Source organism: Phoenix dactylifera, chromosome 5, assembly GCF_009389715.1.
Source record: "Phoenix dactylifera cultivar Barhee BC4 chromosome 5, palm_55x_up_171113_PBpolish2nd_filt_p, whole genome shotgun sequence".
NCBI classification, from domain to species: domain Eukaryota; kingdom Viridiplantae; phylum Streptophyta; class Magnoliopsida; order Arecales; family Arecaceae; genus Phoenix; species Phoenix dactylifera.
The window spans coordinates 482,683-502,026 of record NC_052396.1 but is presented as its reverse complement, the minus strand read 5'-3'; the positions used below and the strand labels follow the sequence as shown (position 1 = coordinate 502,026).

At 39.1% G+C, this 19,344-nt stretch overlaps 2 protein-coding genes across 6 annotated transcripts; both read left to right on the top strand.

The window, feature by feature from the left end:
* Positions 1-1,532: 1,532 nt before the first annotated feature.
* On the top strand, positions 1,533-13,181 carry LOC103713030 (protein TOPLESS-RELATED PROTEIN 2-like). Of its 4 annotated transcripts, XM_008799789.4 has the most exons (26): positions 1,533-1,828; positions 1,947-2,427; positions 2,521-2,700; positions 2,786-2,899; positions 2,987-3,145; positions 3,580-3,760; positions 3,848-3,974; positions 4,067-4,176; positions 4,290-4,428; positions 4,531-4,640; positions 4,773-4,842; positions 4,992-5,065; positions 5,135-5,230; positions 5,318-5,413; positions 5,619-5,746; positions 6,742-6,976; positions 7,070-7,237; positions 7,969-8,076; positions 8,158-8,304; positions 9,094-9,204; positions 9,489-9,671; positions 9,814-9,942; positions 10,593-10,688; positions 11,039-11,224; positions 12,018-12,190; positions 12,497-13,181. In XM_008799789.4, the coding sequence occupies exons 2-26, from the start codon at positions 2,348-2,350 to the stop codon at positions 12,708-12,710; spliced, it is 3,414 nt and encodes a 1,137-aa protein (XP_008798011.2). In that variant the 5' UTR covers positions 1,533-1,828; positions 1,947-2,347; the 3' UTR covers positions 12,711-13,181. The 4 variants fall into 4 exon arrangements, with proteins under 4 accessions (XP_008798011.2, XP_026662719.2, XP_008798012.2 ...); XM_026806918.2 differs by having other exon boundaries at positions 1,533-2,427; positions 3,848-3,950; positions 4,070-4,176; XM_008799790.4 differs by having other exon boundaries at positions 1,533-2,427; positions 3,848-3,950.
* A 1,113-nt stretch (positions 13,182-14,294) lies between these two features.
* LOC103713031 (DNA ligase 1-like) lies at positions 14,295-18,065 on the top strand. 2 transcript variants are annotated; one of them, XM_039126361.1, is made up of 5 exons: positions 14,303-14,918; positions 15,023-15,737; positions 15,824-15,997; positions 16,084-17,576; positions 17,694-18,065. In XM_039126361.1, the coding sequence occupies exons 1-5, from the start codon at positions 14,805-14,807 to the stop codon at positions 17,742-17,744; spliced, it is 2,547 nt and encodes an 848-aa protein (XP_038982289.1). In that variant the 5' UTR covers positions 14,303-14,804; the 3' UTR covers positions 17,745-18,065. The 2 variants fall into 2 exon arrangements, with proteins under 2 accessions (XP_008798013.2, XP_038982289.1); XM_008799791.4 differs by lacking the exon at positions 15,824-15,997 and having other exon boundaries at positions 14,295-14,918.
* The last annotated feature ends 1,279 nt before the right edge of the window (positions 18,066-19,344 follow it).

Here is a 19,344-nt window from a genome sequence, read left to right as displayed (position 1 = left end):
CCGCTTTTATTCCTCCCCACCAAATAGGCAGAGAACCGACGGGCATATCGAGGCACGATAAGCCAGCGTGCTTATCGTTCTGACCCGCGATAGCTACCGCTCACTGCACGAGATCGTGATGCGTTGATGGGCCGATAAGATAAGAATACCGGTTAAAGGGATGTCATATATTATTTCTATAAAAATTAATGATATTCGGGTTATTTAATAATTTTAAAAAATGAGAAATAAAGTGGAAGGCAAGGGCAGCGAACACGTACGAGGAGGATGACGTGGCTCCCCTCTAGCCTCCGATTAATTACCGAAATACCCTCCTACATTTAAATGACCGTTTTGACCCACCAGGCATCGACGCCCGGTTCGCTCTCTGAGCACCGCGACGTGGCGAGCGCTCAGGCCAGTTTCCTAAAATACCCTCGTATCATTGAGTAAAACGGGAGACGATGGCAGGTCTGAAATTAACGACGATTAAACCGTTAATACACCTGCCTAAGCTCCGATTAAACCGTTAATGCAGCTTTTCAATGATTTTAGGATCAACATGATGTATAACATAATAATTTTAAAAAATAATAATTGTTATTTAGTGGTCATGTAAAGTTGAAATGTAAGGTTGTGAATGTAATTTAAAAGGCTAACACAATATAAATTAGAATTTTTGCATTCAGCAAATAGTGATCTATGATACCCAAATGTCAAGACATTTGGGTATAATATTTTTTATATAATTTTTTTATATAATTTTTTTTATAATGATTATTATATTTTTTATTTATTAATAATAATAATATATTTTTAATGTCATCTCTGGATGAAATTGGATCGGATTCTAGCATACCTATATCCATATTTGTTTTGTTTGACAAATACAGGTACAAATATAGATATTAGTCGAATGCAAAAATTCGTATCCATATTTATTTTAAATGGATGCATATATAATTAGATACTAAGAATATGGACATAAATACGGATATAAATTGGATAGTTAAACAAAAACAAAAATATTACTATGTAAATGATAAATTAAGTTAATAGAATGTTAATGCATTTATTTATTTTTCTTAGAAGTTTATAAGTATCATATAAAATTAAATAGAATTATAAATAAAATTAGATATTCGGATACGAATATTATTTTCATTTTTTTTGATGGATATGGATATAAAGACAGATATTAGTTGGATGCTCAAATTTTTTTTTTTGTATTTGAATAGATTTGGATACTAAAATGGTTTCACGACGATGATAGACCATTAACCAATTTATTTTTTATAGTTTTAATTGTACTGTTTAATTATCAATCCCGTGGGCAGAATGGTATTTTCAAATAAATATATTTCGAGAATATAGGGTAAAATTGTTAAAGTGAGAGGTCATGGGACAGTTGGAGATACCGAGGTGAACCTAACTCGAGGGGTATGTTGGGAAGTGAGGAAAGCGGGAAAGAGAACGTACAGCCAGATTCCTCTTTTGCTATAAAAGCGAGGAGAGAGAACGAGATGGAGAGGGCGAATCCAAGAATGGGGCTATAAAAGGCGACAAAGAAAGGGAGAGCTCAGAGAATCCAACACGGCGCCATAAGAGATAAAAAGGAGAGTGGAGAGAGAGGCGGAGGGCTTTTCGAAACCCTAGAAATCGCGAGGAGAGTCTCTATCTCTCAGCTTCGAATCCGGTTTCTCCCTGATATTTCTCTACTTGGTTTCTTCGGCAGGCGTGGTCCCAGATCGAGGTCTCCTCTCGATTCCTGCGAGAAACGAGCTTCTTCTTGCTTTAGATCTGGAATGGACGAAGAAACGAGGTCTTTCTCTTGATTTAAAGCTGGACGGTGGGTTTTCTTTGTTTCTCTTGCTGTTTCTTTGGTAGATGTTTGGCACGGCTGCGTTTGGTTGGTGGAAAGAAGGGTTTTTGTGGGGTTCTGATGAGATGGGTTGTTTGCTTGTCAGATATTGTTGGAGGATGAGGTCTTTGTGAGAAGACGTGAAGCGGAGCCGGTGGTGGTTGTTTGTTTTCTAATTTCAAGTTTCTCTTGATCTCAGCTCAAATCTTTGAAAGTCGTGAGATTCTGTGGGCTAAGGGGGTTTCAAGAAGGAAAAGTTGTGATTTTTATCGGTCTTGGAAGTTTGTCTTTTTTCTGTTTCAGCTGTTTGTTTAAGGGTTCCGATGACTGAGGTCTAAATTTTATCTCTGAAAGGGTTTTGAGGCTGGTCTGAAAGGGTTTTGGGAGGAAAGGGACAGTCGCTGGAGATGATAAAGGAAAGCTTGGTTAGGCTTTTGCTTGTCCTGTTGTTGTTTCCTGTTTAAAAATCAAATCTTTGTACTGGAGCGTTTAGGGATTCCGGGAAGTATGTCTTCCTTGAGTAGGGAATTGGTTTTCCTTATACTGCAGTTCTTGGACGAGGAGAAGTTCAGGGAGACGGTTCATAAGTAAGTTGCCTTATTTTCTTCAGCTATTTCAAGAAAAAAGTTATTTTGTCCCTGCTCTGCATACTTACGTGGTACGTTTCCTTGGAATTTTAGGTTGGAACAAGAATCTGGCTTCTTCTTTAATATGAAACACTTGGAGGATCAAGTTCTTGCAGGGGAGTGGGATGAAGTTGAACGGTATCTGTGTGGGTTCACAAAGGTTGATGACAACCGGTATTCCATGAAAATCTTTTTTGAGATAGGGAAGCAGAAGTATCTTGAAGCTCTTGACAGGTATGACCAATGTGTTTGATACTTTACCGCCTAAATTATTGGTAAGAACTAGAACATTTTGAATTGGTTATTGTGTTAATTTCAGGCATGACAGAGCAAAAGCTGCTGAGATACTTGTGAAGGATCTCAAATCCTTTGCATCTTTCAATGTAGAACTGTTCAAGGAGATCACACAATTGCTTACCCTGGAGAATTTCAGGTAATTGTTGTTGGGTTTTGTTTCTATTTTCCATGATGACTTGCATTTCTTGGCACCAATACGACTACTTTAATTGTGCTTGTGCAGGCAGAATGAGCAGCTCTCGAAGTATGGTGACACAAAGTCTGCTCGCAATATTATGCTTATAGAGCTTAAGAAGCTCATTGAAGCTAATCCGTTGTTCCGTGACAAGCTTATGTTTCCACCTTTCAAGGCTTCAAGACTACGGACATTGATCAACCAGAGGTATCTCCTCTCTTTGACATTACATTTCAAGGAAATCTATTTTTAGTGAAAAGGAATGTGATGCATTTTTAGATACCGAGCCCTGCTGTATTTATAGATCTATTTCCAAATCGATATTCCTTTGTCAACTTGAGACCCTTTCTTGTTCTTAAAATGATTGTGTTGAATTCTTCAAGTTTTATGATACATGACATATGAGACAATATGATGTGCTTTATGTTTCCTTCCACATATTTGATTTATGTGTATAATGATCTCTGTAGATGCATAAACAGTAATGGAATTAAATTCCATGCAAGTCTATAAATTTACAGTATTTGGACATACTAGATGATAGTGGAAGTAGGATTTCGTTTTGCATTTCATTTATCCCATTGCTTGCCCTTATGTTTCACTTTCCTTGATATCCTACTTATTTGTGCTTTTGCTTGTAGTTTGAACTGGCAGCATCAGCTTTGCAAGAACCCACGACCCAATCCGGATATCAAAACACTTTTTACTGATCACTCATGTGCTCCTCCTACTAATGGAGCGTGTGCTCCTCCACCCACCAACGGCCCCCTTGTAGGACCTATTCCAAAACCAGGGGCATTTCCTCCTATTGGTTCTCATAGTGTAAGCAAATTGTTTTATCTCTTATCTGGTAAAGCGGTTCCACCAATTCCGGGCTGCTAACTAATGCCATTCCTGCTTACCATGCAGCCATTCCAACCAGTTGTACCTCCATCTGCAAGTGCCATTGCAGGATGGATGTCGAGCGCTAACCAATTGATGCCACACGCTGCTGTGGCTCAAGGTCCCCCAGGTCTTGTGCAATCTCCAACCACAAGTGAATCTCTTAAACTCTAGAATTATCATAAGCAGAGAATATCTCATATTTATCATTTGAGTTCTCAGAAAATGTGGCTATATGTTTTGCAGCAGCATTTTTTAAGCACCCAAGGACTCCTACAAGTATTCCTAGTATGGACTATCAAACCGCTGACTCTGAGAACTTGATGAAGAAAATGCGCACTGGCCATTCAGATGAGGTTGAGAATAACAATGTCAAATTCTATAAATATACTGCACACTGTAATTTGGTGTTCTCTGGGTATGATGCTTCCATTTATCTTTGAAAATATAACCAGAAAGATTTTTTTAGGTGTCATTCTCTAGTGCAAGTCATCCTCCCAACATTTATACTCCCGATGATCTCCCCAAAACTGTTGTGCGGGTCCTCAATCAGGGTTCCAGTGTCATGAGCTTGGACTTCCATCCGCAACAACAAACAATTCTTCTTGGTGGATACTTTGATCCGACAACTACATTGTCATGTTAGCAATCATTTATTTTTTTTGAATTACATTCTGTATACTGATATGTGACTGAATTGTGGTTTGCAGTTGGAACAAATGTTGGTGATATTGCAATATGGGAAGTTGGATCTCGAGAAAGGATAGGACATAAAACATTCAAGGTTTGGGATGTAAAATCTTGTTCGATGGCCTTACAGGTATTGTTTCTTTGACTGAGCATGGATAGCCATTGTGTTTGCTCGACTTAAAATGCTCTATTTGTTGAGGAGGTTCGTTTGGGTAACTTGTGCTATTTCTTAAATATTCCTTTCTAATAATTTTATATTCAGGCAGCATTGGTGAAAGATGCAATGATTTCTGTCAATCGATGCTTATGGAGTCCTGATGGATCTGTTCTTGGTATAGCCAAAAGCAAGATTCTTGTTTGCTAATGCACTTTCCATTTCAATATGGATGCCTTTCTGTCATAGAATAGGGAGTCTTTTCAACTTGACAAGTTTTGTTTTACTCACAGTCATACTCAAGATCTGCTATGTGATTTCTTGTAGGCATTGCATTTTCAAAGCATATTGTGCAGACCTATGCTTTTATTTCCAATGGAGAGTTGCGGCAAAAATTGGAGGTCAGTTAGCAGTTTGTCCTAGCAGCTCTATATTTGCTTCTAACTTGTGACTTTTTTCTGGATACATAGATTGAGGCTCATATTGGTGGTGTCAATGATATTGCCTTTTCTCATCCCAACAAAAGTTTGTCAATAATCACATGTGGCGATGACAAGACAATTAAGGTTAATCAATGAAGCCCTATGCTGGTTTTTGGAAAGATAATGAAAAGGTCAAGATGATGTTCACAGTGTTCATTGCATGACTGACAGGTTTGGGATGCTACAACAGGACAACGACAATATATATTTGAGGGTCATGAGGCTCCTGTGTATTCTGTCTGCCCTCACTATAAAGAGTCTATTGAGGTATTTGTCACCTCATGAAGTTGATTTCTACTGGTTTGGCCCTCATTTTCGTTTATTTATTGAGCGAGTGAGCGCATGTTCACATGCTTCAATCAACATTTTCTCTGATGGTGTTGATGACTCATCTCTGAAATTTTTCAGGAGAGTCATCTTTTATCCTTCTATCACCATATTTGCAATCTCTCTCACTTAGTATTTCTTGCAGTTCATATTCTCCACTGCTACTGATGGTAAAATCAAAGCATGGTTATATGATTGTTTGGGATCTAGAGTTGATTATGATGCTCCTGGACACTGGTGTACCACAATGGTGTATAGTGCAGATGGATCAAGGTGAAAATAGCGTCACTATCGTGTAGAAGTTTAAGGCATGACTGTCTGCTAGTATGTCTAGTTTCATTGTTATGTTTAGTGCACAATGACCACAATTCATGCATATACGCATGGATCTAATAGAATAGTTTGATCATAATATGGTAGTTCTGCTGAAACCATTGCAGATGCTGTTACCCTAAGACTTTTGTCTGGCCTGAAACTTCCAACACAATTTTTTGAAATATTTCATAGCTGGGTTATTAAGACTTTGTGAGCTGTTATAGCAGCATATGACATCTGGTGCTGTATCATTTTTAAAATTAAATACTGCTGTTTTTTATTTAAATAAGAGGGTAATAAACATATCTGAAATGTTAATATAATAACACTAAATTCTATGCATGGTTTCTGTTAAATAATGACTTTGTGAGTATTGATTGTCAAAATGTTATAAATGATAACAAAAATTATATACGTGAATTTATAATGATTGCTCTGTACGTTTATGATGTAGAGAGGATGCCTGAAACTATTAAGAGTAGCATTTACCTAGTTGGCATGGATACTTCAAATTGCGTGCCGTATCTGATATGCATGCTTGTTGGATACTTCTAGGATATGTGTGCAATACTTATTTTGAGTGCCCTGTTTTTCAAAATTTGAACAAACAATTTGGGATGCTTCACGGATACGCCTAAGATACCCTTGATACTTATAAGAATGAGGAGTGGGTCTTTATTTTCTTTTATTTATTGATGAATGTTGACATTTTAATGACGAATACTTTATTTTGAAGTTGGTTATGTTGATATTATTGTATAGAGTACCAATTACAATGTTTTAGAGGCCATCACAATGTTACAAATGCAGTTGTTTCAGACAATGTATAATAGTTAACTTTTGTTTCGGTTGACTTTTTCAAGATGAATTCGATGACATTTATTGCAATCAACACTTTATGATTTTGTTGTGACCTAATCATTCATTATTCACATCTTTGTTCCAAATTGCAGGCTATTTTCTTGTGGAACTGGTAAAGAAGGTGATTCACATTTAGTTGAATGGAATGAGACCGAAGGAGCAATTAAGAGAATGTACTCTGGCTTTAGGAAACGCTCATTAGGTGTCATCCAGTTTGACACAGCTAGGAACCGCTTCTTAGCTGCTGGAGATGAATTTATGATTAAGTTTTGGGATATGGATAATACAAACATCCTAACAACTGCAGATGCTGATGGTGGATTGCCTGTTAGTACAATAATATCCATCGGTAAACTTATTTTTATTCCTTGTCTAATAAGGAAATAAATATTGACAAATTTGCGTGACCCTTTATTGCAGGCAAGTCCTCGATTGAGATTCAGCAAAGAAGGCTCTTTGCTTGCAGTCACGACAAGTGATAATGGAATTAAGATCTTAGCAAACAGTGATGGACAACGTTTGATAAGAATGCTAGAGAGCAGGACATACAAGGGCTCTCGAGCCACTTCTCAGCAGATTAACACTAAAGTAAAATTTTACATATCCTGATAAATTTCATAGAGAACTCATATCTTGCCATGCTAATAATTGCAATATGTCGATTTTCCAGATTCGTCCCAAGCCTGCATAAATTCACGTATCAGTGCCAAGCTATGTAATAAGAATTATGCACATTGAGAATAGTTTGCCTTGGTTGTGTAACATAAAATCTTTAATTGATGCTGATGGAGAAAATTATTTCCAGGTTGAGTCCTATCTATAGGAGAAGAATTGGCTTTTTTGAGTCTCCATATTAGGATCATCGAAGCAAATTTATGTCCTTGTATTATGTACTAGAATACATAAGATTACTTATTGGACTGGTTCTTAATTATCATGTATTTGTACATGTGAACTTATTGAGAATCCAAATTGTTGTCCTTCTGAGATTCATATATGGAGACTGAATCTATTCTGATTAATTTTAAAAAAACACAATTTAATGGTTAAGATAAATGTTAGAACATTGAGCACATGCAAATTGGGACATCGGTTTTTTGATAAGTTATTTCTTAATGGTTGTTATGCTTTTATTTTAATATTATATCCAAAGTGATTAGTGCATGAAATTACCATAATGGAAATAGTTTTTCACTTGATTCATGGATGGGCATTGGAGCTGGGTTCAATCATTGCAGCAAACACAACAGTCAATATATTTTTAAAAAGTATGTGTGCATGATCCTTGTTCTCATATAAGAAAATGTTTCCTTGTGCAGCCTCAAATTGTTAACACGATGGGTTCTGTTTCAAATGTTTCTGGCTCTCTAGTGGCTACCCTTGAGCGCCCAGATAGAATTTCACCTGCAGCGTCAATGAGTGCCTTGGTTAGTAATGGTGTGCTGCCATGATATGCAATTCCTATCAAGTGTGCATTTCTAATATTAAAATCTGGATCAATATTGCAGACTACTATGGATGCTACTAGAACAGCAGACAAACCAAAAATCTTGGATAATGCTGACAAATTCAAGATCTGGAAACTGGCTGACATTGTCGATTCTAGTCAGCTCAAAGCTTTGCGGTTGCCAGACTCCATGTCAACAACAAGCAAGGTATATAGTAGATATACAGAGTTTATTTCAATTATGTTTCTTGGTTTGGCATATTAATCAATATATCCGAGGGAGCAAAATTTATATTTATTGATTACTAATAATTTTAAGAATGATCTGTTTCTCAAAATTACATCTTGATTTTTTACAGGTGCCAACTTCTGTTGGTTTTGATTCTTTAAGGCATGACATTTTTTTAGCTTTATTATCATGTAAATACTCTTTCTTCATATTCGAATTCTCTTTCAGATATTCAGGCTGAATTCTTTCTCCTCCTTGTATGAGTATGGGTTCTTAGACTTGATTTATGGTCCTACAACTTGAATGATGCAAAGTATAATTTAGGAGTTTTGAGTTGTGTTAGCCAGAGCAGCACGTTTAGAGGAGTACAATTCAAGTGTTAGAATCTAAAGCTAGTTTAGGAAAGCAGACTCCTACTTTTGTTTTGTTTAGGCTGGTAAGTCATGTGGCTTTGTAAGTCAAAACATTAACATTTTTTGCAAGCCTTGCTAATTATATTAATGAGCTAGAACTTCTATTTCACACCTTGAATCCCTAGTCCATCTCGTGGTGCATCTCTGAATCGTAAAATACCATCCTTTGATGTTCTTTCACTAAAACAAAACCTTGCTGTTATCAATGCTACTTTAGAATACCTAGTTTTATTACCTAGTGCTAGCTGAAACCGTTTCACTGAAACTCAATCAGCCCCTTCAAATCTTTTATGCATCATTGAAAATTGTGGCTATTTTTACTGGTTCAGCATTCTAGCTATTGCACTCATTGCAGGTTGTGCGGCTCTTGTATGCAAACTCTGGCCTGGCTGTGTTGGCTCTTGCTTCCAATGCCATTCATAAGCTGTGGAAATGGCAACGTGGCGAAAGAAATCCCAGCGGCAAGGTTAGCATATGGTATATGCAAGGTTGGTTGTACCAGTAGATACTAATGTATACCGACCGTAGACCGTACCATACTGTATTGATACCGAACCAGTTTGTGGTACAGAAGGCATACCGAGTGTCGGTACGCCGAACCAGCCCCTATACCGAATGTACTAACACTATAATAGGATGGTATTGGTACGGGTTCGGTATCGAGGCAGCAAACTTTGGTTATATATATGTCAGTTAGGATCGAGTCTATACATTTGTTTTATATAAATTTAACCTCTAGTATGTTGCCAGTCCACTGCATCTGTTGCACCTCAGATGTGGCAACCAGCAAATGGTATTGTTATGACCAATGAAATAAATGATAGCAACCCAGCTGAAGAATCAACTGCTTGTATTGCTCTGTCAAAGAACGACTCATATGTTATGTCTGCATCTGGTGGAAAGGTTTCATTGTTCAACATGATGACATTTAAGGTACAAAACTTCTTAACCCCATCTTCCATGTGTATATTCTGGAAGTCATTTCTTCCTGCTAATGCTATGTAATATGTTATAAAACATCATGTAATTTGTTTTAATAATGCTATGGAGTTAATACTATAAACATGTTTCACAGGTTATGACAACCTTCACATCACCACCTCCTGCAGCCACTTTCCTGGCATTTCATCCTCAGGATAATAATATTATTGCAATAGGAATGGAAGATTCTAGCATTCAAATATATAATGTCAGGATTGACGAGGTGATGGCATGGTTCTAATTTTTTATTTTCTGGTTGAGAATTGCAAATTAATCCTCATATTTAATTTCTAATGAATTATTTCATTCTGCCAGTTGCACTACACTAAAGAGCTCTGACTAGTTTATATTTTCCAAGTAGTGGCAAGAACAGCTGTTTCCACTTTCACACACACACAAAAAAGCCCCATTAGTGTTATATTACTTTTAATGTTTACAAGCTCGTCATGTTTATTAGTAATTTTTTAGCTGTTGTAATCTCATCATCATAATCATTGCCTTTCTTATGTACATACCAGTTTAGATATGCTAGGAGATACGTAAAAGATTATATCATAAGCACGTAATTATTGTTCTCTGGAAGGATATTGGCCTTGAGGTCATGGATCTTTTGTCAACCAAGATATAGGAGGAAGAAGATCTCTCCTACTCTCCTTTTAACTCTTTCCAACTCTACAGAAAACTTATATTGCTCCTTGGTGCATGGGCTTAAATTTCTTAACCATTAATATCCTCTATATTTAAATGCCTTTAGGTTTGGTTGAGGGTTTGATTTCCATTAAAAATGTTTACTATTAAGCTTTAATTTTGCTATTTTTTCTGAAACTATATTCTGTCCACTCAGTATTCATTTCCATTATTTTACGCTTGTAGGTCAAAACTGAACTCAAGGGTCACCAAAAAAAAATTACAAGCCTTGCATTTTCCCAGTCATTAAATGTCCTGGTATCTTCAGGAGCTGATGCACAGGTATATGGATAATTAACGGTATAGTACTTTGTGGATCAGTATATATCACATATTTGAACTGTGGTTTGCAATTTAACCATCTATTGATATTTAAACATAGATTTACTTCTTGATTCCACTTGCACTTGGCTGTTGGAAGCAAAAAAAGTTAAACTCTTTAGGTTAGAAATAAGGTAAATTTGCTTTTCTCAGTGAATAAACAGTTGCTCCAACCCTTCAACCAGACATGGAGAGAGAGAGAGTTGCAACATATGAAAAATTAGCACCACATTCCTTTTCCCTTGTATTTTTTTTTGTTGCATTCTTTGTTTACCATGGACTTTAATACATTGATGTAAATTAAAATGCAGCTTTGTGTATGGAACATTGATGGATGGGAGAAGAAGAAATCAAGATTCATTCGAGCACCAGCTAGTCATGCAGCTCCATTAGCTGGGGAAACCAGGGTTCAGTTCCACAATGATCAGGCACATCTCTTAGTTGTGCACGAAAGCGAACTTTCAGTCTATGACAGCAAACTTGAATGCCTTCGCTCGGTTAGTTCTTACCTCTAGTTATCACAGTTGTAGTTTTCCAGTTGGCAAAAAAAAGAAGATAAAATCCCTTATACTCCTACAATTGCAGAAGTTTAATGACCAAGATATATCCTTATAGAAATGCTTTTGTGGGCTACTAGTATGTTTTATGTCTGTTACTAGTTTGTCCATGCCTGTAGCAGGGAAACTTCGTAGATCTCAGATACTGTGGTTAATTCACAAGTACCTTATGGTGCGTCACTATTCTTAAGAAGGATTTCCTTTTACCATCTGCTCTAGCATTCCAGTATAATCTTCAGAGCAGATGAAGGAAAGAATTCAGCAGAACAGTGATTGGTTTGGTCCTGATTAAATCCAAACCACACTTCTGTTTTTAGGCTTGCACCTGCAAATATTTGGGAAGTTGGGACCTTGGAGTTATCCTGAAGAATATATTGGTTATCATTTATGACCATAGGTGATATTAGTTCACAGGATTTCTGACTTCTGGAATGCTGTGCATTCCGTTAAGTTTTTAGCAGTAGATCCATTATGTATCATCTTTTATAGCATTATCTGCAACATAAATGCTTTGAGATTTTGGTGAAGTGGATCTTGGTTTGTTATAAAAGTGGATGTTCTTATGATGCCAGTGTATTTTGATCGGTGGAAGCAGGAGATAGGTCTGACTTTGACATGCATTGTCTTGTTAAATTTGTTTTTTACTTTTATTTGCATTCCTCATCTCTGATTGTAGGTTTGACTTATATTCAATTGCTCTTATTTTTCCATGACTTCATTTCCTGTAATGCAGTGGTATCCTAGAGATGCCCTTGCCGCACCCATTTCATGTGCGATATACTCCTGTGATGGCCTGTTGGTATATGCTGGATTCCGTGATGGTGCAGTTGGAGTTTTTGATGCAGACAGCCTGAGGCTCCGATGCCGCATTGCACCTTCTGCCTATACATCCCCTTCAGTTCCCAGGTATTCCAGCAATTTCGTCGCATGAATCTCCAGCATTATATGAAGGCAAAGAAAATGAGCTACTTTCAGTGAATGAATAATTAAATTACTAGATACTTTCCAACTATAGAAGCAGAAGTTCAGCTATTATCTTTAAAAAAATATTAAATTATGTATTTGCAAAACTTTTCTACTATCTAATTTTTGAGATAATTCTCATGGTTTTCATCTAACATAAATGTATATTTGCCCGTTTATCTTTCTATATACTGATTTTGTTCTCTAACATGGGGCTGATATGGAGTTTTTTACCCAATCATTTTGCAGCACCATGACAGTCTATCCTTCGGCAATTGCTGCCCATCCATCTGAAGCCAATCAAATAGCATTGGGAATGAGTGATGGAGCAGTCCATGTGGTGGAACCATCAGATATAGAACCAAAATGGAGAGCTCTGCCCTCCCAGGACAATGGAACCCTCCCATCCATCCATCTCAATCCAGCTTTGAGCAATCAGGTATCAGAAGCTCCTCCAAGGTGACAAAACCAGTGTACACGTGTATAGGGAGGTGAACAGGGCAACCGACTGGGTCGCCTTCTACGCAGCGCAACATTCCGGAGAGATCATCTAGATGCATCAGGGGACTAGCCCTTTACAATTATGCCATTTTGTATCTCTTAACTCTGCTGGCTGCACCTACACCAGGGTAGGGTGCCGTTGTACCCAAAAAAAAAAAAAAAAAAGGTAACAAAACCAGTAGCTCTCGAGCTATGCGGGCGATCAACCTTTTTATCTGACACCTTGCTGTCAAGGGAGATTCAATGTCTTCCCAGTTGTAAAGCTTGTTATAATTTGTTGGGGTTTTGATTTTTTTCTTCTTAGAAGCCGGAAAAGTATTTTCAGGTTCACAATATGTAAGATATGGAGTGCGCATGGTATGGACTAGTCTAATTCTTTTTGTTCATAGAGTAGTCAATGCATAAACCCTGATGATTTGTTGTTTTTGTTGCATATTGTTGGGTAATATTTGAATTGTGTAGTGTGTAACTTGTGTTGCTTTCTCTTCTCTGGTGATGGAGTCAGACAGGATAATTTTGTTCATAATCATCATACCTGTCTTATGGAGAGTTAAGAAGAACAGAGTTGTTCGGAGGACCGGAAACATCTCATGACTGTGAACGTGAATGCAGTCTGCTGTCTAATTCCATGCACTACACTCTAAGCCCTGAAGATTTATGTCCGCACTACCATCATGAGATCAAGCACCAAAATCAGTTGCAAGAGCTTCCACAGGATGTGCTGATTGAATTTTCTGATCCGAATTGGAGCTGAGTATATTAACTCTATGCATAAGCGGTTTGAAGGCAGTGCCATGGGAGTGCTTTCATGGCATAGCCAACCGTGAAAACTTCCTGGTGCCAGTTCACCAGGTGATGTACAGGAGCTTGAAGTTTAGAGGGTTAGAGGTTGTCCCGATGCATCATATCTAAATCTTGGCTAATGCTCAACATCTGCCTTTCTTCATCAACTGGAGCTGGGAAAAAGAAGTGAAAAGGATACTGTAATAATTTGTCTCAATTTGTATTGATATGACCTTGGTGCTCCAAGCAGTTGTTGTATTTGATCTTTTTCTTTACCCAATCATCGCTGTAGTTTGATTGACCAGCAATTGCTCAAAAAGATAAAGATCGTGAGTCATTTGTGATTCCCAAATTTCGCAGTTGAGCCACTTCATGTCCTCGTAATTTTTCCTTTTCCGTCTGAATGGCTCCTGCAGGAGCTGTGCTTGGCTGATACTGGAGACGCTCGCTCTGACAAATGCCTTGGTAATGGAAAATTAAGCAACTGATGTAAAATCTTCGTAGTTGCTCCTTGGCAGTAACATGAAACTTCGAAAACTAAGAGCTTTCTTTCTTCTTTTTTTTTTTGAACTTGGTAGTGTCGTAGTGTCAATTGTGGTGAGGAGAGATCTGGATTCAACTTCCTTGCCTTTGTTAAGCAGCAGAGGTCATTAGTTGACATATCTGAAAAATTCTCTAAATATAAAAATATTAATAAAAATAAGTGAATTACGTTACCATAATAAATAAGAATATCTTTTTCTTGCCGCGAATGAATGCCAATATATAAGGAAATATTATCATTGGCCTTATAAATTGATTAAAATAGTCCTTTTTTTTAAAACAATACGCTCCCATTGAGCATGGGCGAATATTTATCAATCAAACTCCCTGACGACTGCTGTCCGAATAAGCAATTCTTAATTCTAGCTTGACCGAAGAACGGGAAAGGCTGTTAGGTGTGAGGTGAGCACCAGATAGCCGTCCATATTCAATCGGACGGACGGCTAACGCGAGTGGAAGGGTTTTTTTTGGGTTTTTGAATGGATGCGGCGAATCCGCTCCCTGGTGCGGCTTCGCCAATGAACCAACGGTCATATTTTTAAAAATTTTAGATAGCCTCTGGCAACGGTAATATTTTTGAATGCAGCCGTCCTTACCTTTATATATCTGAGCCCCTCCTTCCGCCTCTCCTCAAGCCTCTATCAATCAATCATTCATCCACCGCCCTGCGGCTCTTTTCATTACTCCCCCAATCACCTTGAAGGTAAGCTTCCCTTATACGATCCGAGACATGGATTTCCACAGCCTATCAAGGAGAGATTTGCAGACGCTCTGCAAGAAGAACCGGATTCCAGCCAACATGACCAATGTCGCCATGGCCGATGCCCTCCAAGCTCTCCAAGCCGTAAGCATCATCTCCTCCTTGTTTCTCTCCCTCTCTCTTTTTTTTCCGTTTTTACCCCATTTTTTCATTTCTCTTCTGATTTCAAACCTCCAACTCTAAATCAGGTTGAAGGTATTGAAGAAATCAAAGAAGCATCGCAGTTCCAATCCCCTGGGAAAGCAGAAGTGAGGTCCCCAAACCCACCTCGTACATCCCGGAGAACCTCGGCTCGGAGAGCACCCGTTCCAGAGGAACCCAGAGAGCAACAGGGGAGTCCCCTGCCTCGGGCTCGTCGTGTGGCCATTAAAGCTTCTGAGATCATGAAACTAGTTTCTGAAGATGAGGAAGAAAAGAAACAGGGGCCAGAAGAGGCCCCCAAGAGCCCAGACGTTTGCACCGGTCAGAAGCCGCAGGCAGCACCGAGCACACGAAGAAGAGCCATCAAGAAAGAAGAAAAGCCGCCTCAAGAAGAGCAGCAAAAGCAAGAAGATGGGTCGAAAGAGATTCCCAAGACTCCAGCAGCTGCCCGGAACACTAGGAGAAAGGCAAGCAAGGAAACAGAAGGACCCCAAGATCCTCTTGAAGTACCCAATACCCCAGCCATCCGATATAGCCTGAGAGCATCAGCCCGAAGGGGAGCCCAAACCCCCATGGCAGGAGAAGAAAAGCAAGAGGAAACTGTGGGTCTAAGAACTACTCGCAGAACAAGGCAATCTACAAGGAAACAGATAGAAGAGACTGCCGTGGATGCTACGGCAAATGTTGGAAGGAGGGCCACAAGGGCAAAAGGTATTGTCAAGATGGTATCTTTGGCCCAAGATGAAGAACAAGACGAAAAAGGTGAGACTATAAGTTTTTTGGTTCTTCCCTTCTTCTTTTTTTCCCCCTCTGTTTCTTTTTCTTGATGATTGATGGATTCCACACAGATATCCCTACCGAAGATCCCATCGATCAGAAGAATGATCCTTCGCAAATTTCTGACATGAAATCTGATGAAATTCTAATGGACGAGGAGATGAAGCCTGAGGTCCAGAACGGAACCATTTCTGATATTGTCAAGATGGTAGCTTTGGCCCAAGATGAAGAACAAGACGAAAAAGGTGAGACTATAAGTTTTTTCGTTCTTCCCTTCTTCTTTTTTTTCCCCTCTGTTTCTTTTTCTTGATGATTGATGGATTCCACACAGATATCACTACCGAAGATCCCATCGATCAGAAGAATGATCCTTTGCAAATTTCTGACATGAAATCTGATGAAATCCTAATGGACGAGGAGATGAAGCCTGAGGTCCAGAACGGAGCCATTTCTGATTCCAGAGATGCAGGGCCAAAGAAGGGTGGGAACGATGGAGTCCATAACTTGAGCACGGATAAGGATGACGATGAAATGGCTCAAGAAATCGAGACTTGTACTCCAATGGGGAAGAATCTGGGTAATGAAGCCGACGGACAACAGATATCAGAGGAGTTACCGGAGGAGGAGAGCGGCAAGCAAGAATATCATGTCCTATCTGGACCAGAAGAATCACCGATCAGAGGGCTGGTATTCTCGGAACCTACCCCAGAGACAAATCAAGAGCAGAAGGTAATTCCGACGGTGACAGATGGGGGGTCCGAAGAAGAACGCGGAGGCGGTGAAGATCTGGGTTTCGCTCTCCCAGATCCTTCCCTCTCCGACGAAACCCCGGCGAACATCGAAGACTCTGGCCACCAACTGCTGGAAACCCGAGCTGCTGGAGACTCACCACTCATTGAAGAGAATCTGACGGTCGAACTCCACATCAAGATCGAGGCGACCAGCGATCAGATCCCGGACGATCTCATCCAGAACAAAGAAGAAGAAGCGAGCCTAGATCTCTCACCAACCGGGAACAGTTTGGAGGAAACCAAGGTTTTTGGCGACGAACTGCCGGTGGATCAGGCACCTGAGACCGAAACCTCTACTGATCTACAAGCTAATATAGAGAATGGAGACGCCCCAGCCGAATTCCCCAATGAGATTCTGGCCCCCAAAACCGATGATTCCGATGACGGTGTCGAGATCCCGGAGGGCGTCGGGGAATCCAACGCCGGTAAACTGATCGCAACTTCCTCTCCTCTCCATCAATCTCCCTCCTCAGACGCAACCAGATCTCCAGCTAAGACCTTGGCCGTGGGTGGAGATCAGACAGGACATCCTGCGGACTCTGCCGTCGGATCTCCAGCGAAGACCTCAGCTCAGGTCGGTGATCTGATCGGAGACCCAGCGGACTCCGGCATAGAATCTCCAGATATCGAGACCTCTGCTCAGGTCGGAGATCTCATCGGACAATCTCCGGCCAGGACAGTGGCCGAGCTTGGAGATCCGGCCGGAGGAGACCTCACAGACTCCGACCTCGGCGCCGGAGATCACGGGAGCTACAAGACCGACAGCAATGAGACCATTCCGGAGATCGAGGGGCGCGAGAAGAAGAGGGCGGCGGAGGAGCGGGTGCCGGTTGATATTTATACGACGGAGAGTGGAGGCGGTGACGATAACAAGAATGTACCCAGTGGCGGGTTGACCATGGTGGAAGTCGGCTGTCGAGAAGCGGAGGTGAAATCCAAAGCAGAGAAGCCGAGCCCGTCCTACTATACTAGTTTGAGTCTGAGAAAGCTCAAGGCATTAGTAAGGGAGAAGGCCACCAATCTCGGCAATAAGGTAAAAGGATTTGTTACAAAGCAGCTTAAACTTTTTAAGTAATCGTTTAGTTTGAGTAATTTGTTTTAAGATTTTGTTAGTTTAGAATGATGATATGCCTCTTATTTCGTTGGTTAGGTGGAAGGCAGAAGGGCAGCTCTTACCGAGCTGAATGACAACCGTATCTGATGGATGATGATGATGATGATGATAGATGATGATGATGATGATGATGGATGATGTGCTGATGGTTTTGCAATTGAGAGAAACAGAAGGATACATGAGCTCAAGATGAATAAATAATTGTCATTTTTGCTTCCATTTTGCTTTCTGCTATTGCATTTTTGGATGTTATATGAGTTGGGTTTTGGCTGTGAAACCAAGGTTTCTACACCCTCGTATTTCCTTTTATTTTTTAATTTCTCCTTTTATTGCCTGACTGTTTCTAGTGACAAAGATTAATATTGATGGTGAATGGGTTTTTGTATGGAGCTCTTGCTGCTCTTCTAAGCTGTGTTGCCCTGATAAAATTCTATGCTTTTTCTCAAAGTGCTAGATTAATAGAATAGTAATCTGTTGTCCTCGTTTCATTGTCTCAATGTTGCATTTGGTAAAGCTGGACTTGATCCTCCTCTTTTCAGGAAACAAAAAAAAAAGAAAGATAATTGGATCTCTTTTCCTCAAATTTTTCCTGTTCGGTAAGTTGGAGTCAGCTACAAATTTGATATACGATGGCTGGCAATATCGATTCGATGAAAGATGGCACACTTCATGATTTTAACGATTAATGCTGGGTTTAGGTTGTGATTTGTAAAATCAATACCTGCCATTTCATTTTTCTCTATTCCCATCGACGATGGAGTTTTATGCTTAATGCAATATATGTTGCACGATTGTCTTCAGGACTAACAATTGCATTCAGGAAGGACTAGATAGATCTCTTCATGTCTTTTTTGTTTGCTTTGATTCGGAAGTAGCAAATCACCTTCAGTCCATTATTGTGTCTCATTTTTACTCTGATCTAGAATTTGTTAACTACCTCATCAGACACATGCTGGACTTCAATATTGAGAAACATTTTTACAGATGCTCACGGGACATTCATTAATATAATTTTGGCTGTTTCTTGTTATAACTAATGAATAATGTATATTTTTATTGAGCATTTGAGCATCGGACCAGAGCAATATTTACTTTTTCAAATTTATTGACTATGTTCAGTTCAATGTTACAAGCCTATCCATTCTCTTCAAGATTTACAGATCTAACTCCCACTGTCCAAATGAATAGCTTTAGAAATTACCATTCATTTCGTGAATTCTTTATGTAGATTCCAAGATCAAGAGTCATTGCTCAAACACTTAGGTGAAAGCAAAATGAAAAGTTCTAAAATATCGATAGTTTTTAACTATACCAGTCACATTCATAAGTTGACCTAAATATGTGCAGATCAGGTACATATTTTTCTTCAACTCAATGTGATCCAGATTTGACATAAATATAAACTTGTTGATTGCGTCCTACTGTAGACATTACATTGTTCCTTTGGCATATGATATGATGGAATTACACTGTCCATAATGCTTCAAAATAATCTTATTCCACCCATGATTGTTTATAAAAGATACAACATCATACACAGTCATATAGTTTCAACAAAGATACTATGGACGGTAGTATATCAAGCACCAACGGGAAACAACTGCATGCATATAACGTATTTAGCCGTAAACATACTTGTAATTGTCTATCGGGCCTAATCCAGTTTGCTGGTTTTCATGGAATCCAA

Bases quoted from the DNA above. Each gene is read 5' to 3' on its own strand.
- LOC103713030 (XM_008799789.4), top strand. From the start codon at position 2,348: ATGTCTTCCTTGAGTAGGGAATTGGTTTTCCTTATACTGCAGTTCTTG. The intron at 8,305-9,093 runs GTATATAGTAGA...CACTCATTGCAG, and splicing joins CCATGTCAACAACAAGCAAG to GTTGTGCGGCTCTTGTATGC. The intron at 9,943-10,592 runs GTGATGGCATGG...TTACGCTTGTAG, and splicing joins ATAATGTCAGGATTGACGAG to GTCAAAACTGAACTCAAGGG.
- LOC103713031 (XM_039126361.1), top strand. From the start codon at position 14,805: ATGGATTTCCACAGCCTATCAAGGAGAGATTTGCAGACGCTCTGCAAG. The intron at 14,919-15,022 runs GTAAGCATCATC...ACTCTAAATCAG, and splicing joins CCCTCCAAGCTCTCCAAGCC to GTTGAAGGTATTGAAGAAAT. The intron at 15,998-16,083 runs GTGAGACTATAA...GATTCCACACAG, and splicing joins TGAAGAACAAGACGAAAAAG to ATATCACTACCGAAGATCCC.